At 43.5% G+C, this 24,663-nt stretch overlaps 1 protein-coding gene across 1 annotated transcript in view; it reads left to right on the top strand.

Annotated features, from left to right (window-relative positions):
• cdan1 (codanin 1) overlaps positions 1 to 24,663 on the top strand; it is a 111,229-nt gene that overhangs the window by 19,414 nt on the left and 67,152 nt on the right. The window contains exons 7-10 of the mRNA XM_052028079.1: positions 4,008 to 4,128; positions 11,731 to 11,840; positions 15,751 to 15,840; positions 21,071 to 21,146. Of these exons, the coding sequence (XP_051884039.1) occupies positions 4,008 to 4,128; positions 11,731 to 11,840; positions 15,751 to 15,840; positions 21,071 to 21,146 (397 nt within the window). The remainder of the gene's footprint in view (positions 1 to 4,007; positions 4,129 to 11,730; positions 11,841 to 15,750; positions 15,841 to 21,070; positions 21,147 to 24,663) is intronic.

Below are 24,663 nucleotides of genomic sequence, written 5' to 3'. Positions count from 1 at the left end.
GCTACTTCAAGTACCTGTTCAGATGCCTCTTAAATCTTGTTACTGTTTCTGTCTTCACCACCACCTCTGGCAGCTCATGCCAGATACCAACTGCATTTGTGTTGAAAAATGTACCCCTCAGATCCACTTTACATATCCTCCCTCTCACCTTAAACCTATGCCCTCTAATTTTAGACACCCCTACCATGGGGAACAGACTATAGCTATCTGCAGTATGTATGCTTCTCATACCTCTGTCATGCCACTCCTCAGTCTCCTTTGCTCCAGGGAAAACAGTCCCAGCCTATGCATCACTTTCACACTTGTCTGAGTTAAATGCCATCTGCCCACTTTCCCAGTTGTAACCTTAGAAAACTTACTTCACTGTCCACCATGCCACTAATTTTGGTGTCATCCGCAAACTTACTAATCGTGTCACTTATGTTCTCATCCAAATTGTTAATCTATAAGACAAACAACAAGGGACCCAGCAGGACACCACTGGTCACAGGCCTCCACTCTGGAAAAAACAGCCCTCCACAACAACCCTCTGACTCCTACCACCAAGCCAGATTTGTATCCAATTGGCTAGCTCACCCTGGATCCCATGTGATCTAACCTTCTGGACCAGCCTTCCTAAAGTTCATGTAGACAATGTCTACTGCCCTGTCCCCATCAGTCCTCTTGGTCACCTCTTCAATAAAAACTTAAATCAAATTTGTGAGACTTGATTTCCCACGCAGAAAGCCATCCTGACTATCCCTAATCAGTCCTTGCCTTTCCAAATGCAAAGAAATCCTGTCTCTCAGAATCCTCTCCAGTAATTTTCCCACCACTGATTATCTGTGCTGTCCTTTTTAAAGAAAAAATGTGCAACATTGGCAATGCTCCAGTCTTCTAGTACCTCACCTGTGGTTAACAGAGTTACAAAAATCACTGCCAGGGCCCCAGCAATCTCCTCTCTTGCTTCTCATAACATCCTGGGGTACATCTGGTCAGGCCCCTGTGATTTAGACATCTTTATACATTTCAGGACCTCCAACACCTCATTCTTTGTAATGTGAATATGCTCCAGGATATCACTGTTCCCTCCCTTGAACTCACAAGCTTCTATTTCTTTTGCCATGGTAAATACAGGTGAGAAGTATTCATTTAAGACCTCATCCATTTCCTGAGACTCCACACATAGATTAAAAGGAGCTACTCTCTCTCTCCCTAGCTACCCTGTATTTTACTATAGTTATAGAATCTCTTAGCATTCTCCTTTTATCTGCCAGGGATATCTCATGGCCCCTTTTTGCCCTCCTAATTTCCTCCTTAAGTGTACTCCTATTCAAGGGACTTGTTTGATCCCAGATGCTTATACCTATTACTAGTATTGAACAATATTGAAATTCCAGGAATTTTGAGTTATTGGGATTGTATGAGTAGCTTGCTCTCCTTCCAGCTTTATGTGTGTATGACTGCATTGGTCATGATAATGCTTAAGTCTAAAGCCTATAATTCAATTCCAAACTAGTCGTGTTACTCAATGGAAGGATGAAATGCATGATGAAATTAATGGGGGTTGAGAAGGGCATGCAGGGAGCAGTGCTAGCTGTACCTCAGAATTAAGTGTCCAGCCTGGTGAAGCTTCAACATAAGAGTGCATGTGTGCTTGACAGCAAAAACAGCTTGCAGTGGACACAGCTAACTGATGCCACAATCAACAGATGCTGTCCATCCACACTGAGCTGTGAATTGTGGTGAACAATTAACAGTCAACATGAGGCTATGGTTCCAAGAACATCACTGACCTTGATGGTGGGGCCCAACATGGGAGTGCTAAAGATGAGGCTGAAGCATTCACAACCACGTTCAACCAGAAAAGGGTGATCCAATGAAAAACAAAGGACTGTAGATGTTGGAAATCTGAAATTAAGACAGAAAATGTTGGAAGTACTCAGCAGCTCGTGTAGCATTTGTGGAGAGAGAAACAGTTAACTCAATTTGATGACCTTTCATCAGAATATCCTATCAACCTCCTGAGATTCTCACCATCACTGAAGCCAATTTTCCATCAGTTTGATTCACTTCACATCAAGAAACAGCTGAGAACACTGGATACAGCAATGACTAAGGGATCAGACAATATCCTGATTGTAGTACAAAAGACCTGTGCTTCAGAATTAGCCACATCGCAGGCCAAGCCACTCTGGTACACTTACAATGCCAACTTTCATCAGGAAGTGTGCAAAATGCCCACTTCACAATGAACAGGACAATTTCAGTCTGGCTAATTACCATCCAATCAGTCCACCCTCAATATCATCAAAAGACACTGTTATCAAATAGCACTTACCCTCTAATAACCTGTTCACTCATTCTCAGTTTGGGATTTGCCAGAACCACTGCACCTCAGACCTCATCACAGCATTGATCTAACTGTGGACTGAAGACCTGAATGCTAGAGGTGAGGTGAGAATGACTGCCCTTCACATCAAGGCAGAAGTTGACAGGAGCGCATTAAGGATCCTTGGTAAAATTGAATTAGTGGGCATTAATGTGAAAGCATTCCATTAATAGGAGTTGTACTTCACATGAAGGAAGATGGTTATGGCTGTTGGGGGTTAGTCACCTCAGCTTCAGGATATTGCTGCAGGAGTTCCTTCTTGATATTATCATCACTGAGTTCTCCTCATCAATATCCTGGATGTCACAGCTGATGGAAATTCAGTTGGATTACCCACATCAATAATGTGCTCAAAAGAGCAGGTCAGAGGCTAGATATTTTGTGGTAAGTGATTTACCTCCTGACATGCCAAAGCCTTTCCACCATTCACAATCCCAAGTCAGGAGTATGATGGAATGCTCTTCACTCGGCTGGATGAGTGCAGCTCCACTAAAGCCCAAGAAGTTCTTCATCATCCAGAACAAAGCAGCCTGTTTGGTATCCCATCAACCATATGAAACATTCACTCAGTCTACTGCTGTGGCACAGTGGTTGCAATGGGTGCTACCTACACTGCAGTTTATCACTTAGACTGCTCCCAGAGCACCTCCCGAGCCCCTGACCTCGGCTGCCAAGAAGGATGGAAACAGCAGGTCCCCTCCACATTGTACACACTCCTGATTTGGGAATGTTTCATCAGTTTTTCATCATCACTGGGTTTAAGTATTGGAACTTCTTATGCAACTGTCATGTTTTGTTGACTTTCACCAGAAAGACGATGGCAGTTCAAGATGGCTGTTTACCACTGCCTCCTCAAGGGCAAATATGGATGGGCAGTGTGCTGGCTTGCCAGGATGCAACTTCCCAAACAATAGTTTTTAAAAAATAAATGGAAACTTGTGTGTTGTGCTGACTATATAGCTTAAGGACAGTTGTTTGTGGCTAGTGCCGGAGAGAGCCTTCCTCCACATTTGGCTAATGACGTGTTAGATGTTGAAGCTTGCGGTTAAAGGTGGTCATTTCCAGTTCCAGAAATTAATGTTTTCACTGTTTTCCTATAACCTTTCCCCGCAAATTGTCAAACGCCTTGCATGAAGTGAACCTGCTTAAGTCAGAGATGGGGTTTCATCGTCTGTACCCCACTTTCGACTGGACTGCATAAAGAGGAAAACTGACATGTTTCTGATGAGAGGTCATTGACCTGAAACGTTAATTCTGTTTTCTTATCCATGGATGCTGCCTGACCTGCTGAGTATTTCCCGTGTACTCTCCTTTTAATTCTAACATCGTTAGTTAATGTCAGTGTGAGGTTTGAGAGTGCGGATTTGTAGCTAGAGAAGGTATGAAGCAAGAACAGCTACATTTCCTGGTCACATTGTGAACCTATAAACATACACTTGTTGATATTGAGTGAAGAGCAAGTTGGAGCTTGTGGTGATGGAACCCACAGTTGGATAGATTGCTTACTTAACAATCTTGTGGCTCTTTTCATGCACAGTGAAGAAGAATTGGTGGCTGTGGTCTATGTGGCATAAATAAAAGAATAATAATGATTGCAAACCTTGAATTAATTTATTTCTTATTTCACTTTTTGTAGGATAATTTCTTACTTAGATAAAGGGACCATAAGGCTTCTTGGTGAGAATGACCGAATTGGCATGTTCTCTGCCTCATTACGTGACCAGCTGAGCCGTGCCTATGAGGCCTGCACTGCCCAGGTGAGATAATGTATGCAGATTTTTACTGCTGTCTGGCAGGTTATGATGACTTGAAGTTATGAGTTTAACTAGCTGCTTTCTTAAATTTTCCCATAAGTAGATTTCTTAGTGACTGGGCATATACCATACTATTACTTATTAATTGCCATTTGCTGCTTCCCAGTATTAGATTTAAGTTTTAACTTTGCACCTTCCAATTGAAACTCCAGTAGGAAGAAGTGAAGATTAGAAAATATCATTTGCTGCCAATCAGCCATTGCTGAATGGCCATCTCCCACCAATTATAAACTCAATCTGTACACTCCAACTGGAGTTTCTAATTTTTTTTCTCCAGCTAGGTCATATCTGTAAGACTTCATCTGGAGTTAACTAAATGTTGGAGGCAAAGGATCAAGGTTGTGAAGATGTGGTAAAACAATGAGGAGAGACAAGGCTAGAGAGAAAGGTATTAATATGGGAAATGTCAAACAGACTGTGACAGGGAGGGATAGAGATTGTCGTCTAAGAGTGAATTGGTGGACAAGACTGAAGGTTACAAAAGTAATAAAAGAACATACCTAAATGCTCTGTACCTGAATGTACATAGCAGTTCAAAGCAAAACAGATGAACTTGGAGCACAAGTAGAAATAAATGTGATACGATTACAGAATGACACAGATTAGGACCTGAATATCAAAGGGTACATGATTTTTAGGAAGGACAGGAAGCTAAGAAGGAAGTGGCTATGTTAATTAATGGTGGTCAGAACAACTGAAAAAGATGACCAAGCTAAATCAGGATGTAGAAGTGATTTGGGTGGAGATAGATTAGTAAAGGAAAAAAGTTGCTTACAGGAGTGGTGTACAGGGTTCTAAGCAGTAACCACATGGGAGGACAAGAGTATAAAGGAAGAAACAATAGTAGCCTGTGAGAAAGGTACATTGGTAATCATGGAGGCTTTTAATCCACATATCTGGAAATATCAAATGGTGGAAGGTAGCTGAGATGAGGAGTTCACAAAGTGTTTTTGGGTTAGTTTCTTGGAATAGCACTTACTGGTCTGATTTGCAAGATATAAAGTGAATGGTGTTGTCATAGGGATTGGTGACACACCATTCGTTTTATATTTGAAAGAAGTTTTTTTTTACAATTTAAATTATTGAAGGATAAAAGTAAAAACTGAAGAGGCTGGAAATCTGAAACAAAATAAAAATGCCGGAAACATTCAACAGGTCAGGCAGCATCTGTGGAAAGAGAAACAGTTAATATTTAGGTTGAAGGCTTTTCATCAGAAATTGGTAAGTTTTTCTTTTCACAGATGCTTCCTGGCCCTCCGAATGTTCTGAGCACTTTGTTTATAAAGGAACATAGTTAGTTTAAGTGAGTTAGTTCTGGTGAACATTTAATTCTCATTGATGGAATGTACTGACACTCTTGTGTTGCTGCACTCTTGATATGAGGTGTGTATCTTGTTGCAAACATGCACAATTCTTCATACCCCTGGCCTCACTCTGAATGTTATATTATGAAAAGTACTGTCAAGTGACTTTTAAATTGCATGATTTAAAAAAAATCAAATCCCTCTGCTCCTGTCTTTCTAACGTCCAGACCTATAACTCTGCTCTCTGCATTCCCCCAATTCTTTTACCCTGATTTCCTTTGACTGTCCATGTAGCCCATTATCTAGTAGCTTTGTTGTATTCGATGCTAAGGATATACAATTATTGTGTAATTTTTGGATTAGGTGTGAGAGGAGAGCAACAGGGTGCCATGTAAGTGAGTTGTGCTTGGGTTTAAGGAGGGAGTAGGAAGGGAGAAGGAGGTATAATTAGGAATGGGGATAAAAGGAAGACAGAAAGAGAGGTAGGGAGAGGCTAAGACTCGATCGCTCTCCTTCACTCCTACTTTTCAGCCTCCTTGGCTCATTCTTGCCTCCAAGTTTGATGGACTTGTGGATAATGAGCAAATTTGTCAAAGAATACAGGAAAGTATTAAATTGTGGGAGGGCAACTTATGAGGATATCAGGCAGGAGCTAGGGAGAATTAATTGGGAAGTGTTTTCAGGCAAATCCACATCTGACATATGGAGGTTGTTTAAAGACCAGCTGCACAGAGTACAGGACCAACTTGTTCCAGTAAGACGGAAGGACAAGGATGACAAGGTACAGGAACCTTGGATGATGATGAGAGAGGTAGTTAATTTTGTTAAGAAAGAGGAGGAAGCATATGTAAGGCTTAGGAAGCTGGAATCAAACAGGGTGCTCAAGGACTATAAAGAAGCCAGAAGGGAGTTCAAGAAGGGACTTAGAGCTAAAAAGGGTCATTAAAAAGTCCTTGACGAGTAGGATTAAAGAGAATCCTGAGATATTCTACACATACATCAAGAGCAGAGGATAACTTGGGAAAGGATAGGACTACTCAAGGATAAAGGAGGGAACTTGTGCTTAGAGGCAGAGGATGTGGGCAGGATCCAATATGAGAACTTTGTGTTGGTATTTACCGAGGAGAAGGATGTGGAGGATAGTGAGATCAGAGTGGAGCATGCTAAGATGCTAGGGTATTTTGGGATTAGGAAAGAGGTAGTGTTGGGTCTCTTGAAAAACATTAAGGTGGATAAGTCCCCAGGGTCTGATGGGATATACCCCAGGTTATTGAGAGATGAGATTGCTGGGGCCTTGACCAAGATGTTTGTATTTTCACTAGCCACAGGTGTGGTGCCGGAGGACTGGTGGGTAGCTAATGTCCTTCCTTTGTTCAAGAAGTGAAATAGGGATAATCCTGGAAATTTTAGACTGGTGAGTCTCATGTCAGTGATAGGGAAATTCATTTCTTAGGGATAGGATTTATGAGCATTTGGGGAAGCAAGGTCTAATTAGGACAGTCAGCATGGCTTTGTGTGGGGCAGGTCATGTCTGACCAATCTGATTTGAGTTTTTTAAGGATGTGATGAAGGTAGAGCAGTGGATGTTGTCTATCTACATGGATGCTAGTAAGGCATTTGACAAGGTCCCACATGGTAGGTTCATCCAGAAGATTAGGATGCATGGGATCCACGGTGACTTGGCTGATTGGATCCAAAATTGGCTTGCCATTAGAAGACACAGGGTAGTGGTCGAATGGTTGAATTCTGGATGGAGATCTGTGACTAGTGGTGTTCTGCAGGGATCTGTACTGGGACCTCTGGTTGTCATACAAATAATTTGGATGAAAATGTGTTAGGGTGGGTGAGTATGTTTGCAGATGACAAAGGTGGGTGGCGTTGTGGATTGCATGGAAGATTATGAAAGGATACAGCAGGATATAGATTAGTTGCAGATGTGGGTGGAGAAGTGGCAGATTGAGTTTAATCCAAGCAAGTGTGAGGTTCTGTACTTTGGGAGATCCACCATAATGGCACACGGTCTATGGCAGGATCCTTAACAGCATTGAGTGGTCCAACTCTCTAAAAGTGGCTGCACAGGTTGATAGGGTGATAAAGAAGCATGTGGGATGCTTGCCTTTATTAGTCGAGTCACTGAGTTCAAGAGCCAGGAACTTGTGTTATAGCTTTATAAACCTCTGGTTAGGCCACATTTAGAGTACTGCGTTCAGTTCTAGTCGCTTTATTATGGAAAGGACATGGAGGCTTTGGAGAGGGTGCAGAAGAGGTTTAACAGGCTATTGCCTGGTTTGGAGGATGTTCTATGAGGAGAGGTTTGGACAAGCTGGGGTTGTTTTCTCTAGAATGGTGGAGGCGGAGGACAGATTTGATAGGAGTTATTTTTTTTAATCAAAATAAACTTTGTTCATAATAAAAGAAACTATATACAATAATAAAAACTGTTCAAACCTTTATATTCGTGTACAGTTCAATTCTTAGTGTTACCTTTTTATATTTAAAAAACACAGCACCGATGCCACATGTGTGGCTCACTGGGGTGATACCCCAATCCCATATTTCCAACATTTGAGCGGCTTCCTCGCCTGACCCCGCCCCTCCTCCTGTGGCAGAAGAACCCTAAACTGTCGTCCTTCCCCACCGAGCCCTCGCGCTGGCTGCACCCAGCTTCAGTGCGTCCCTCAGCACGTACTCCTGCAGCCTGGAATGTGCCAGTCGGCAGCATTCCCCTACGGACATCTCGCAGTGCTGGGAGACCAACAATTTTCGGGCAGACCAAAGGGCGTCTTTCACCGAGTTGATGACCTTCTAGCAGCAGTTGATGTCCGTCTCTGTGTGTGTCCTCGGGAACAGCCCGTAGATCAGAGAATCCTCTGTTACGCTGCTGCTGGGGATGAAACGTGACAAGGACCCCTGCATCTTTCGCCACACCCTCCTCACAAACCTACAGCCCGCAAAGAGGTGGGCGACCGTCTCGTCCCCGGCGTAGTCCTCCCGGGGGCAGCGCACGCTGGGGGTGATGCCCCAACTGTGCAGGACTGATCTTACTAGGAGGGCCCCTCTCACCACCAGCCAAGCGAGGTCTTGGTGCTTGTTGGTGAGTTCTGGCGATGAGGCATTCTGCCAGATGGTCTGGACAGTCTGCTCAGGGAACCACCCCACGGTGTCCATCGAGTCCTTCTCCTGCAGTGTCTGCAGGATGTTCCGTGCTGACCACTTCCTGATGGACTTATGGTCCAAGGGATTGGTCCGGAAGAACTTTTCCACAAAGGACAGGTAGTGCGGCAACGTCCAGCTGACTGGGACGCCGTGTGGCCACGGGGCCAGGCCCATCCTTCGCAACGGCCGGGACAGGTAGAACCTCGGTACGTAGTGACACTTGGTGCCCACGTACTTGGGTTCCACGCAGAGCCTGATGCAGCCACAGACGAAGGTGGTCATCAGCATGAGGGTGACATTGGGGACACCTTTACCCCCATTGTCCAGGGACTTGTGCATGGTGATCCGTCGGACCCGCTCCATCCTGGATCCCCAGACGAACCAGAAAACGGCGTGGGTGATTTCCAAGCTGGAGGAGCGAGGAACAGGCCACACCTGCGCCAAGTACAGCAGCCCTGAGAGCACCTCACACCTGATGACCAGGTTCTTCCCAGTTATCAATAGGGAGCGCCGTTCCCACAGTCCCAGTTTCTGCTTCACCTTCCCAATCCGCTCCCACCAATTTTTGTTGCACGCCCCGACCCCTCCGAACCAGATCCCCAGCACCTTCAGATAGTCAGGCCTGACGGTGAAGGGGACGTTGGATCGGTCGGGCCACTTGCCGAAGAGCATAGCCTCGCTCTTCGCGCGGTTGACTATCGCCCCTGATGCCGACTCAAACCGGTCGCAGATGCTGATCAATCTGCTGACTGGCCTCGGGTCTGAGCAGAAGACAGCGACGTCGTCCATGTACAGGGATGTTTTTACCTGGGTGCCCCCGCTGCCTGGCAACGTCACCCCTCTGATGCTCTTGTCCTTCCTGATGGATTCAGCTGATAGGAGTTATTAACGTTATGTGAGGTATAGATAGAGTAGGCAGCTGGTATCTTTTTCCCAGGATTGAAATGTCTAGTACTGGAGGGCAGGTATTTAAGGTGAGAGGGAGAAAGTACAAAGGAGAGGTGCAGGGCAAGTTTTTTTTACACAGAGTTGTGGGGGCCTGGAATGCACTGCCAGGGGTGATGGTAGAGGCAGATAGCATAGGAACATTTAAGACACTCTTAGGCACACCAATATGCAGAAAGGGGAGGGCTATGGTCAATGTGTGGTGAAGAGGGACTAGATTAATTAGGAGTCATTGGTTTAATTAGTTTGGCACAACATCGTGGGCCGAAGAGCCTGTTCTATGCTGTACTGTTCTAGACTCTATGTTATAATACAGTGGGATGTTGATTAGCTGGAAATATGGGCAGATAGAGTGTAATCTGGACAAGTGTGAAAGTATACATTAAATATGCAGGACTCATAGGAGCACTGATGTGCAGAGAGATCTTAAAGTGCACGTTCATAGCCTCTTGAAAGTGACAACACAAGTGGATAGGATGGTAAAGAAGGTGGATGGCATGCTTGCCTTCATCATTCTGGGCATTGAGTATAGAAATGGGGAAGTCATGTTCCAGCTGCCTAAAATTTTGTTTAGGCCACATTTGGAGTATTGTGTGCTGTAAGGAGATGTTGGACAACTTGGATTGTTTGCTGCTGAGCATCAGAGGCTGAGGGGCGACCTGATAGAAGTATATAAAATTATGAGAGGCACAGATAAGGTAGATCGAGTCTTCCCCACGTCCCCCATCCCCCCCCTCCCCGGGGTGGAACATGCTGCTGGGGAGGTGGTGAAGCAGATCCAATAGCCATGTTTAAGAGGTGCAGACACATGAACAGGTATGGAGTGGAGGGATATAGACCTTGTACAGGAAGATGGGATTAGTTTAGTTTGGCAAAGGCATGGTGGGCCAAAAGGGCTGTTCCTGTTGTGTACAGCTCTGTGTTCTAAGGTGAAAGGGGAAAGATTTAAAGGGGGCCTGAAGGGCAGGTTTTTCCACTGAGAAGGTGATGGGTTTATGGATTGAGCTGCCAGAGGAACTGGTAGAGGTGGGTACAGTTACAATGATTAAATGACATTTGGGCAGGTACGTGGATAGGAAATGTTTAGAGGGATATAGGGCATGGGCCCTCTTCCCCGCCCCCCCCCCACGGGTGCAGCAGCGAGGGGGAAAGAGTCTGAGGCCTGACATCAGGGGCTGAGTTAGCAGGTATGGTTGCACGGATGCCTAGATTTGTGGATGGAACTTGGCAGGATCTAAGAAGCAGGTGAAGTACAATGTGCACAACAGGACGTTCCAGAGGTTCATGTGTATGCTTTGCTGTGCAGAAGTATGGAACACATTGGAGGTTGGATGCAGTTGCATCTGACCTCTTGCTTTGCCCTTGGACTCGCTGTTGGATCCAGGGCTATTCTGTAATTTTTGAATTGAGGTTTTAGATTACACTGTGTGTGTGTCTATTCCATTGAAGTGTCCCAAACAGTGGCTTGAACATTTTGTTTTGCTTTTATTTCAGTTAATGTTGTTTTAATTTTATGTCAGTTAAATCTGTTTTGGTGAATTCATTATTTTAAGATTAATTAATTTTACATTTGTTTTCACCAACAGTTTCTAAATGTCTCTGATCATCAGAGTCATTTAGAGACAGTGAAGAAGGCTTTCTGAGAGCTTTAGCTTGTCTCAAGGCCATCAGTGTGGTGGATGGGCTTTCTGCCATGTGACCTGCTTTGTTTTGTCTACTGACTTGGCAGCATCATTACCAGGTGAGAAGCTGTGTGGCCTTTGGGCGATCCAGCTCTCTGTGCTGGGCTCAAGAAAATAAATGCTGGAGTAGGTCACCAGGACCCTTAAGCTTGCCCCACCATCCAATATAATCATGGCTGATCTTTGCTGGCCTCTGCTCTTCTTCTGTGACAGTTCCCCATCACCGTCAAATCCTCCATCTTCCTTGGAAACTACATGGAAACTTCTTAAAATGCCTGTTGTGCACACGTGATTAATGCTTAAAAGAGATAGCATATTACTTCAATGTCACCTTATCTCATGCTAAAGGCAGTCAAACTGTCCTAATTATTTGTGTCTATATTTTAGATACCTGATTCTGACAATGTTCACTGAAGTCTAAACATGTAATTTCAATGTTAGCTGCCTCTTGCTTTCAGGTTTCACTTGCAGTGCCTTCAGTCATACCGTCTGTTCCATTTGAGCCTGAAACTGACAATCGATCTAATTTTACCAGCGACAGGGCCTTTCAAAATTTTAAGAAGCAAAGGTACAGAGTTTGTTTTCGTATATAAATATAATGCAAGCATTGGATCATGATTTAAAAGCAGAAGATGCTGGAAACACTGACTAGGTCAGGCAGCATCTGTAGAAGGAGAAACAGCGTTAATGCTTCAGGTCTGAGACTTGTCAGAACTGGGGAAAAAGAGAAAACAAGTTAACTTTTGGTTGCAGGGAAGGTGGGGAGGAGTGGTACGACAAAGGAATTATTGCAGAGTGAGGGCTTGATTACCTTGGGGATGTTCTAGAGGTCAGACAGTTGATGGGTTATTGGGGATGGATTGAAAATGAGAATACAAACAGAGGATCATAAACAAAATGTTGAAAATGTAGGGCTGTGACATGTGCCTATCAGGTCAGGCTGTGCTTATGGAGAGAAAAAAGCTGAGCCAATGTCACAGATAGATGTCTTACAGCAGAAATAGCCAGTTCTGATACAGAAAGCAAGTTACCTAAAGATATAGAATTCGATTTTGAGTCCAGAAGGCTGTAACCTGCCCAGACGGAAGATGAGATGCTGTTCCTTAAGCTTTGAGCCACTCTGCAGACAAGTCAGAGTGGGATGGAGAATTAATGTGACAGGCAACAGCTGAAGCTCAGGATTGCTCCTGCGGACTTGAACACAGGTGCTCCACAAAGTGCTCACTTAACCTCTGGTTAGTTTATCCGATGGAGAGGAGACCACATTGTTAAGACCAAATGCAATACACTAGGCAAAAGTGCAAGTGAATCACTGCTTCATCTGGAAAGACTGTTTGAGTCCCTGGACTTTTCCCTTCCCATGATCCAGGGACTCAAACAGTCTTTCCGGATGACAGCTGTTGCATCACCTGCAGTTTACGAGGGAAAGTGTCATGGGACAGGAAATAGTTGGTGGGGATAGAAGAGCAGACCAGGGAGTCTCAAAGGAAAGATTCCCTTCAAAATACTGAAACTGGAAGGGAGGGAAAGGTGGTGGAATCTTGTTGAAACTGGCAGAAATTGCAAAGGATGATCTGTTGAAGGCAGAAGCTGGTGGGATGGAAGATGAGGACCTTGGGAACTCTGTTCTTGCTTTGTCTAGGACGAAAAGGGGTGAGAGCAGAAGTGTGGGAAATAGATTTGTCCACTGTGGTAGAAGCGAAGAGGGAAACCATGGTTCAGGAAGAAGGAAGACATTTCAGAGGCATGTGTGTGTAAAGTTTCATCATTGGAGCAAGTTCAGTGGAGGATAAGGAACTGGGAGAATGGAGCGTTGTCCTCACAGGGGACAGGGTAGGAGGAAGCATAGCTGAGGGGAGTCAGTAGGCTTGTAATGGATACTTGTTGCTATCCTGTCTTCTGAGATGGAGAAGGAGAGAGGGAAGGGAAGAGTCAGAGATGGATCCTGTGAGGTGAGAGCAGAGTGGAAATTAGCAGAAAAGGAATGATGTTTCTGAATTCTGTAAGAGTGCACAAAGCAGCACTTATGCAGTCATATACTGTAAAAAGAGTTGAGAGAATGGGCTCAACTGGACTGGAACAAAGAGCGTACCATGTATCCCACAAGAAGACAGGCGTGGCTTGGGCTCATTCGAGTGCCCACAATTACACCTTTGATGTGGAGAAAGTGAGTGGATTTGAAAGAGAAGTTGTTTCATGTGAGGTTAATTTCAGTCAGGTGAATGAATGTGTTGGTGGAGAGGAACAGGTTGGGCGTCTGTTCAGGAAGAAGCAGAGTGTCTTCAGATCTTCCTGCTGTGGGATGGAGCAGTAGAAATTGTACATCCAAGGTGAAGGTGAGCTGATTGGGACCAGGGAATTGGAAACTGTCATGTGGTAGAGGACATCAGAAGTGTCATGGATGTAAGTGGGAGAGGACTGGACCAAGGTCAAGGTATGAAGAAATAGGTTCAGTGGGTAAGAGCAAGCTGAAACAATGGATCTGCCTGAACTGTCTAGCTTGGAAAGGAGGTAGCAATGGGTTCTGCAGGGTTGGGAGTCGACAAGGCTGGAAACTGTCATGGGCTGATATCCTGAGGAGGTGAGGCCTGTGATAGTATGGGAGACAGTGGCCCAGTGTTTGACAGTGGGATCATGGTCCAGAAGGAAGTATAAGGATATGTCTGAGAGCTGATATATGATCTTCGCAAGATGGACATCAGTTCACTAGACCACAACAGTATCACTCTTGTTTGTAGCTTTGACGATGTTAGGCTTGGTTCTCAAGCGAGCGGAGTGCTGCAGGTTCAGTTAGAGAGTGAGGGGGGTGAAACGTTCAAGACGGTCATTGTCCTGTTGATAGTTAACGATGAATAGATTTCAGGAAGGGGTCCAAGTGCATTGGGAATTTTGGATTTGGGGGAAAAATAGGGTCTGCAGTCAGGTGTGAGAACTGGCCAAAGAAATGGGCATGGAGGTGAAGACGGGAGGATGATGTCAACATCATATTGAGTTCAGGGTTTATGTAGATGAGAATGTAGAGACATGAAGCTGAGGCCTCTGCTGAGGACCAACCATTTGGGATCAGAGAGGGGACAATCACAAGGGTTGGTTGAAACGTGGCAGGAATATGACAGAGGCTGGAACTGGGGAAGACTTGGGGTGGGGAGAAAATGACGGGAGAGGTAAGTCAGGACCAGTATTGGAATAAGTGAGCTGTTGGAGCTTGTGCTCCTTGACATCTGAAAGGATTGCCAGTTGCAGTATCAAATGAAAATAAAGTGGGTCTGTAGACCAGGCAGCTTTGAGATAGCGTGAGTTGATGTTGTAGAGAGAGGTCAAAGCGTGCATGTGCTGATGAACGGCATTAAGCCTGATCTCAGAATGTTACAAGAAAGGTGAAATGCTGGATAGTGTGAACAGTGGGAGAGCGGTGTGGCTAGCAGAGCTGCTGCCCTGTAGCTCCAGGTTCAATCCTGACCTCGGGTGTTGTCACTGTAGAGTTTGCACATTCTCCTTGTGACCACATGGTTTCCTCTGGGTGCCCCGGTCCCACATCCCAAAAATGTGCTGGTTGGTAGGTTATTTGGCTGCTGTAAATTGCCCCTAGTGTGTAGAGATTGGGGGAGTGGAGTTGATGAGCAAAGTAAAATGTGTTAGAGTAGGATTAGTATGATAAAAAAACAGTGCTTGTTTGTCGGTTTGGTCGGCCAAAGGGCCCGGTTCTTTGCCGTACCTCGACTCTGCACTTGTGATCCTGGGTGCGTCTGAATTGTGAAGGGTGGAATTTCAGTTGGAATCCATGTGGGATGAGTTGAAGCTGGAACATTTGTTCGCTTCCATAGCCACATACATCTCTTTCCTCAGTAAATGATTAAAACCATTGTTACAAGGTGATTTTTTTTATAATTGCATTTTGGTTGTATTATGAAAATGTAAATCTGTATTAAGTATAGAGCATTATAAACTTCTGTAGTATTGCATGGAATCTGAAGCATACAGAAACAGCCCATTTGGGGTGTATGGATTTTATTGGCTGTAATGCTCCATATGAACCTCCTCCCATCGCTTTATTTTTTTCAACAGAACCTTTTATTTATCTCTTTGTGTATGTAACCAGCTTCCCATCAAATACATCTGTGTTATTTACCATTGCTGCCTGTTGTCCTGAATTTAATACCAGTCCTGCTCTCCTTAGATTTGATTAGGTTTTCTTGAATTCCATAATCATTGGTTATAATGTTATATTTCTGAGTATTGTTTTAGTCTCTATCCTGCACTATCAATCTCTTGTTAGGTCACTCCCCTTAGCCTTCCAAAGCTAAATCTTTATAATGTTTACAATGTATTACACAATTTGAAAATTTTGCTTCTTAACATAAATCTACTTGTAAGTTATCAAATATACTGTTTGCCAAAGAATGGCAGAAAAGGAATGTTTTAAGGTACAGTAATCAGGAGTTCTGATTGAAGAGCATTATTCATTCATTATCTTCCAGAGACGTCTTTTATGAGTTGCTGCGTGAATGGGAAGACGAGCATGCAAATCCTGGTTGGGAATTTGAGAGAGCAATGGGTCTTCGAATCAGGTATCATCACCTCAGAGTTAGAGAAAATGTATGCCACAGAAGTTTATTGGACTTGTGTCCATGCCACTCTAAAAGAGAGCCACCCAGTCTAATCCTCGCTTTGAGCATTGGTTTCTTGCACTGCAGGTCATAGCTCTTCAAGTCCACATACAAGTTTTGTTTATATGTGTTTCTACCTCCACCACCCTTTCACACAGTGAGTTTCAGACTCCCACCATCTTTTGAGGAAAATTATTTTCCTCACCTCTAATTCCAGTTTAACTAGTTACTTTAAATCTAATGGTTTCTGACTTTTCAGTGAAGGGAAATCAGTTCTTCCTGTTTACTCTTTCTCAGACGGTTATCATTTTATCACCTCAGTTGGGTTTGACCTCCACGTCCCCTGTTCTGGTGAAATCAATGCCAACCTGTCCAGTCTTTCCTCATAGATACAATTTTCCAATCCTGGCACCTCTCTCATAAGTTTCCTTTGTACCCTCCCTCGTGAAGTCACATCTTTCCTATAATGTGGTGACCAGAACATTACACAATACTCAAGCTGTGGCATATCTGGGTTCTACATATGCTAACAGAATCTCCCTGATCTTTCTTTGTGCACCTCAGCTTATGAAGAAAATTCCATATTCCTTTTTGACCAACTTATTGACCAAGGATCTATGAACATGTACTCTACAGGCTCTTTGTTCCTCCACACCACTCAATGTCCTTCCATTTATTGTGTATTCCCTTGCTTTGTTATCCCTTCTCAAATGCCCTATCTCACAATTTTCTGGAATAAATTCCATTTTCAACTCTTTTGTCCAACTCATTAAACAATTTATTTCTTCCTGCAATCTAAAGCTGTATTCCTCACTCAACCACACGGCCAATTTTTGTATCATCATAACTATGCTCCCAATATTGAAATTATTAACACGTATAACAAAAAGCAAGGAGCTGACTACTGAGCCAGTTGCAAAATCACTCATCAGCTCTGAGCCAGTTTTGCATCTATTTTGAAGCCTCCTTGAACCTGATGGGTTTTTACTTTTTTATCAGCTTGCCATGTAAGACCTCATCAAAAGTCTTGTAAAAATCCAAATGGATAATGTCAACTGCCCTGATTTGACTGTCCTCGTTACTGGCTCAAAAAAATTAAATTGTTGGTCAGTTGGAAAAAAGTCCTAGCCTATCCAGCCTCTCCTTGTAACTCAAGCCCCCCAGTCCTGATAATATCCCCATAAATCTTTTTTGCACCCTCTCCAGTTTACTGATATCCTTCCTATTAGCAGGTTGACCAGAATTGCACACAGTACTCCAAATGCAGCCTAACCAACGTCATGCACGCCTGTAACAGGATGTTCCAACTCCTGTACTCAATATTTTGACTGTTGAAGACAAGCATGCCCAAAGCCACCTTCACCACCCTACCTGTGTCCCCACTTTCTACTACACTTATATTTTTCTACACTTTCTGCTTCATGGAACTCTGGTGTCTCACTTAAGCTTACCATTTTTGTCTTGCCTTAAGTTAATGCACCTTGCATCCAGAGGGCACTGGATCTGGCAGTAGACTGTTCTTCTTTGTGGGGACATGCTTATCCTGAATCCCTTAAATCTTCCACCTGAGTGGCTTCCATTGCTTGAGACTGATTTACCTTCAAATAGTTGTTTCCAGTCTCCTTTTGTGAAATTCCATCTCCAGGTTAGTAAAATTGGTCTTACCCCTGTTTAGAATCCAGATTCTGTTTTATTTTTGTTCTTTTTAATATGATGCTAAATGAGGTGATTGCTGATCACTACCAAAAAAAAATCTAGTCCCACTGATGCAGCTTTTGTCCGTACAGCTTCAGTGTTTAAAACTATATCTAGAATTGTGTACCCTAGCTAGGCAACACCTTGTATTCCACTTGGGTAGTCCACAACCCAATGGTATTGAATTTTCCAATTTCAGGTAACTGCAGCCCCTCAGTTCCTTTCCCACTCCTACTGTTTCACCTAGGTTCTCTTTCCCTTCGTTCATCTTTTTCATTCTCCCACCCACCCCTGTTACTTCACCACTCTCCCTCACCTTGTTCCATCTGCCCATCATCCATCCACCTGGGTTTCTTCTCCCTTGGTCTACCCTTCCTATCCCCTCCCCCTTCTGGTTTTATCTGCCCATCATCCCTCAGTTTTCACCTTTATACTTTGCACCATTCCATTATTTTTGTGCTCATCACTGTACTTATTGTTGTACAGGAAGTCCCCGGATTACGAACGAGTTCCGTTTTTGAGTCTCTTCATAAGGTGAATTTGTATGTAAGTCGGAACAGTTACGTACAGTTCACATCTAGTGTCAATTAGTCCTAAATCACTACAAGCTTCAGTTATTTATTGCTATATATTAAGATCCAAATGGAATTTTGATTCCAGTTTCATTATAATTCCACAGATAATGTGAAGCAATCTAAAATACAGTGTAACTTGCTATCACAGGGACATGTGAAGACTGTCATCAGTCTTATGTGCGTTTGGTGTCATTCATTACAGTACAGTACCGTGGAGGTACAGTTACCACATCGAGTGAATTTTGTGTATTTTCCGACTGACGGACAAAATCAACTTAAGGACATCTGTAGAAATGGACCTCGGTCATTACCCGGGGATGACCTGTCTGGGGAGAGCGAGTGCTGGATAGATAGAGAGGAAGAGAGAGAGATATGGTGGGTGGGGGCAGCGGAAGAGGGGGTTGGTGACCATTCACGGCGTCCCTCCTCATTTGGATCTCCTCGAACATCCCTGCCCCGAAATAGCGGTACAGACTGTAACACATGAAATCCACAATCCAGCCATTCGCCACTTCCATCACCTGGAAAAAGTCAACACTGACAGGCAAACCGTTCTGCGCCCAATTCCACACCGCCTTCCCGCCGTTCGTAAGTACGGGTGTTCGTAACCCGGGGACTTCCTGTACTTATTATTACCATGTGTACTATTAACTCTGTGAACTTCATGTGAGTAAGGAATTTCATTGTACCGTGGTATATGTAACAAACTAATCTGAATCTGATTCCACTGATCACCATCTCTGTCTCTAGCTTCCTCTCCTCTACTGGCTCTATCCACCTATTTTTCTTCCTTATCTGTTTCCATTTATCCTGGAAATTATAGACCGGTAATTACTATCTTTGAGGTTCTCATTCCAAACTGATTAAGATCTGCTACCTTTTTTGTTACTAGACATTGGGTTGGAAAGGAATTCAGGAACTCAAAACATTTTGCTGCTTATTCTGGCACATCTCTGGAAATAAGAAGGATGCAGTTGAATGAATTTCTTTGCAATTCACTAGGTTTTGGATGTCGTTTCTGCAACACAAATTAGGATTGAATACTGCTGAGAATTGTGGGAGAGTAATTGCACAACATTTGTTTTTGTTTTAAAAACAAGCATGTTTTTCTTTTACCTGAGTTACTTCCAAAATAATTCTCAGTCCTATTGTTATATTTCATCAGTCGGGTTTATTACAGTTATGCTGGCTTTCTCCAAAATTTATTAAGTGCCACATGGATTTCACCATAGCCGCTCCTGTTCAGAATTTCCTTAAAGATCAAGAGCTTTAGACATTTCTTGTGCCATCAAAAAAAAACTATTTTAAGCATCCTGTTTGTGTCTGCATTGAGATATGAGCAATTGGACTTCCAGAAATTTTTGAAGGACTTCATAAAGGGCAATGACGTCTGTTACTTACGGTGTTGTCTCCCACTGGAATTGCTACTCTTGATATATATTTATGGCTTGAATTTCAATTTTATGTATGTGTGAGAGATGAGGGAAGTTTGTTTTTAATATAAACAGCTCATGATTTGGAAGTTGGAAATAAAACTACGAATGCTGGAAATCTGAAATAAAAAAAACAGAAAATGCTGGAAAAACTCAGCAGGTCAGGCAGCATCTGTGGAAAGAGAAACGGTTAACGTTTTAGAGAAAGAACAGTTTAGAGAGAGAAAAAGCAGGTTGGTCTATGTGACAAAGAAGGTGCGGGAGGGCAATGGATGGAACAAAGGGAATGTCAGTGATGGGGGAAAATAATATAGCCATTGAATAGGCAGTTAAGTTCCTTTTATGTAATGTGTTGCTAATGCTGAGAAGTCTGGATGATGTTGTTTATTCTGGCCAACTGAGGGGTAAAAGGGGGAGAGGACTGGCAAGCACAAATGACCAGTCCTGATGCAAATGGAAAGAAAAAGCAAGTTATCTAAGGTTGGAGAATTCAATATTGAGTCCTGCAGACTGGAGCGTCCCCAGATGAAAAATGAGCGGTTGTTGCTCGAGCTGCCTTGTTGTAGCAGTGCAGGATTCCACAGACTCAGAGGTTAGACTGGTATGGTGTAATTTGGAGTATTTTTCCTCAGAGTGCTAGAAGTAGGTTTAACAGTAAAATTTGAAAGGATATTGTATAAGTGCTTCACAGGACAATGGGTTATAATCAGCTCTCTGCTGCAGAGAATTTCCTCACCTTGTATCTGAATCTGGTAGATCTCATAAAGGTTTATTGCTGTGATATTCAGAAACTATTATCAATGTACTATCCAGGAATGCAGAAGGTACATGGGCCAAATGGCTGCTACTGTGCATTGTTCCACAATGTAAGTTTCATTCATGTCTCCCATTGGGGAGATGAATATAATAGGTTGGGGAGGCTGTGATATCAGGAATCTGAGTGAGATGGTCTGTATTAGAATGTTGAAATCTGTCACTTGTAGCTCATAGGTTGAGCTCAGCAACTGCCTTATTGATTTAATTTGTATGCCCAAATTCAGTAGCTTAGATTTTGTATATTACTTTATTTAGCAGTTTAATCAATGAATAAGGGAAACATTTTAAATTGGCCTTCCTCGTCCTGCAGGATGTGCCCTCTCGTCATCATTGGCATTGTCTTATCCCAGTGTAGATCCTAACAGCAATCCCTCATATTCTCTTGAGAAAATAGCCTGACGTGCACATTCCTCATTATAATCCAGTGCATCCTTATTATTTCCAGAACCATTTATCAGCAAGGTGATGAGCTTCACTACATCTGCAGAAGCTTACTTCCTGAGAACAACTGCTATCAAATACTTCAAAGCCAAATCAAATATAGTGGGTTATACCGAACAAAATGGGGAATTCAGGCAAAGTGAGGTTGAATCCATTAGCTGGGTAATTGCTGATAACTTGCTGATTCCATATCCTGATTAATGGATTTTTTGGCATTTTGATATATTTCAGGAACATGATGATCAATCTAAGCACAGCGTGTAACCACAGCCACTTTGCACGATTGTTTCAGAAACAAGTGATAAGAGTGAGTATATTGTTTACAGTCTCCATTTTTCTCAATTCCATCCTGATAGTGTTAGGGATCTAGCAGCTTGTTTCTTAGTTTTTTTTGATTTCCTAGTTTTTTTTGATTTCTTCATTATATGATTTACAGTAAAAGTAGCAAATTATCTTGAAAGAATACTGTCGTTGAAAATTAAATGCAATCCAATGCAATCTGTATAGAGCCTAATTTTTGCTTTCTTTAGATTATTGCTGTTTCTTTAGAAGCTAAATTGCGATATGACTTTTAGAGCTGCTAATGTGTCAGATGGTACATTGAGTGCCTTTGTATATTCTAAGACTGGAAAGAGATTTTAGCCTAGTTTACTTCATTGAACTCTGCTAGTCCAGTATAGAAACAGGCCTGTCGGCCCAACACATCCACGTCAACTTTTTTGTCGATCTACACTAATGCCATTTGCCTGCATTAGGACCATTTACTTCTATGCCTTGCCTACTTAAGTGTCAGTCTAGGTACCTTTTAAACATCGTAATTGTATCTGATTCCACCAACCTTTTCTCTGTGTTCCAGATATTAACCACTTGCTGTAGGAAAAAAAACTTGCTGCTCAGATCACCATCATTAAAACTCCCCATAAACAAGGCCCTCTTGTTTTTGATACCCCTACCATGGAAGAAAGATTCTGAATATCTACTCTATTTATGCCTATCTTATATACTTCTATCTGGTCACCCCCTCAAGCTCCTTAGCTCTAAGGAAAACAAGCCCCATCTATCCATTCTCTCCCCATAACTAAAATCCTCCAATGCCAGCAACATCCTGGTGAATCTCTTCTGAAATCCCTCCTGTGCCATCACATCCTTATAATGTGGTGACCAGAGCTGCGCACAATACTCCAAGTGTTCTGTTAAGTTACACCATGACATCCCAACTCTTATTCTGTGCCTTGACCTATGAAAGCAAGCATGTTATATGCTTTCTTCTAAGCATCTTCACCACCCTATCAACTTGGGTCTTCACTTTCAAGGAACAATGAACTTGGACAATGGACTTGGACCCCTTGGTCTCCCTGCTCATCACGTTGTTTGTTTTTCCCTCATGTATGTTTACTTAGTTTCTCCATGCCTCAACTGCTCCATGTGGTGGCAGGTTCACATTTTAACGTTGGTTAATGAAATGTCCCCTGTATTCTTTCTTGGATCTCTTGGTGACTCTCCTACATTGGTGGTGATTATTGAGTTGGAAGGCTTAGGATTTGTGTCCTCAATGCACTAAATTAGGTATTTGTTAGTACCGAAGAAAAGCAAGGTAACATGCCTCAATGACTACAGACCAGTGGCTCTGACATCCACCATCGTGAAGTGCTTTGAGAGGCTGGTCATGGCACGCATCAACTCCAGCCTCCCAGGCAATCTCGATCCACTGCAATTCGCCTATCGCCGAAACAGGTCTACAGCGGACGCCATCTCCCTGGCCCTACACTCAGCTCTGGAGCATCTGGACAGTAAAGCCAGTGATCCTTACATCTGTGGTGGGTAAGCTGTTAGAAAGGATTCTAAGAGATAGGATCTATGACCATTTAGAGAATCATGGACCGATTAGGGACAGCCAGCATGGCTTTGTGAAGGGAAGATCTTGCCTCACTAGCCTGATAGGGTTATTTGAGGAGGTGACCAGGAAAATTGATGAGGGTAGTGCAGTAGATGTGGTCTACATGGATTTTAGTAAGGTGTTTGACAAGGTTGCGCATGGTAGGCTTCTTCAGAAGATCAGAGGCTAAGGGATCCAGGGAGGCTTGGCCGTGTGGATTCAGAATTGGCTTGCCTGTAGAAAGCAGAGGGTTGTGGTGGAGAGAGTGCATTCGGATTGGAGGGCTGTGACTAGTGGTGTCCCACAGGGATCGGTACTGGGACCTCTACTTTTTGTGATATTTATTAACGACTTAGATGAGGGGGTGGAAGGGTGGGTTAGCAAGTTTGCAGATGACACAAAGATCAGTGGTGTTGTGGATAAGCTTGCAGAAGGATATTGATAGGATGCAGAGCTGGCTGAGAAGTGGCAGGTGGAGTTCAATCCAGAGAAGTGTGGGGTAGTACACTTTGGAAGGACAAACTCCAAGGCGGAGTACAAGGTTAATGGCAGGATTCTGGGCAGTGTGGAGGAGCAGAGGGATCTGGAGGTTCATATCCACAGATCACTGAAAGTCGCCTCACAGGTGGATAGGGTAGTTAAGAAAGCTTATGGGACGTTAGCTTTCATAAGTCGTGGGATCGAGTTTAAGAGCTGTGAAGTAATGATGCAGCTTTACAAAACTCTGGTTGGACCACAGTTAGAGTACTGTGTCCAGTTCTGGTCACCTCATTATAGGAAGGATGTGGAGGTGTTGGAAAGGATGCAGAGGAGATTTACCAGGATGCTGCCTGGATTGGAGAGTATGGATTATGAGGAGAGACTAAAGGAGCTAGGGCTTTACTCATTGGAGAGGAGGAGGATGAGGGGAGACATGATAGAGGTATACAAAATGCTAAGAGGAATAGATAGAGTGGACAGCCAGCGCCTCTTCCCCATGGCACCAGTGCTCAATACAAGAGGGCATGGCTTTAAGGTAATGGGTGGGAAGTTCAAGGGAGATATCAGAGGGAGGATTTTTATCCGGAGAGTGGTTGGTGCATGGAATGCACTACCTGGGGTGGTGGTGGAGGCTGATATGTTGGTCAAGTTCAAGAGATTGTTAGATAAGCATATGGAGGAATTTAAAATAGAGGGATATGTGGGAGGAAGGGGTTAGATAGTCTTAGGTGTGGTTTGAAGGTCGGCACAACATGGTGGGCAGAAGGGCCTGTATTGTGCTGTATTGTTCTATGGTTAAAGACACCTACGTTAGACTATTATTTATTGACTACAACTCTGCCTTCAATACAATAATCCCAAGCAAACTTGTCACCAAACTCCGAGACCTAGGACTCAACACCTCCCTCTGTACCTGGATCCTTGACTTTCTAACAAACAGACCGCAATCAGTGAGGTTAGGCAACAATACCTCTGGCACGATTATTCTCAACACTGGTGCCCCACGAGGCTGCGTCCTCAACCCTCTAATCTACTCCCTATACACTCATGACTGTGTGGCCAGATTCTGCTCTAACTCCATCTACAAGTTTGCAGATGATACCACCGTTGTAGGCCATATCTTAAACAGCGATGAGTTGGAGTACAGGAAGGAGATAGCGAGCTTAGTGGAATGGTGTCATGACAACAACCTTTTCCTCAATGTCAACAAAACAAAAGAGCTGGTCATTGATTTCAGAAAAGGGGGTGGTGTACATGCACCTGTTTGCATCAACGGTGCTGAGGTCGAGAGGGTTGAGAGCTTCAAGTTGCTGGGAGTGAACATCACCAATAGCCTGTCCTGGTCAAATCACATAGATGCAATGGCCAAGAAAGATCACCAGCACCTCTACTTCCCCAGGAGGCTAAAGAAATTCGGTTTGTCCCCTTTGACACTCACCAACTTTTATTGATTCACCATAGAAAGCAT

This window comes from Pristis pectinata, chromosome 1, assembly GCF_009764475.1.
Source record: "Pristis pectinata isolate sPriPec2 chromosome 1, sPriPec2.1.pri, whole genome shotgun sequence".
NCBI lineage: Eukaryota > Metazoa > Chordata > Chondrichthyes > Rhinopristiformes > Pristidae > Pristis > Pristis pectinata.
Note: the sequence above shows the minus strand (reverse complement) of the source record. Positions and strands in the feature narration are given on the sequence as shown.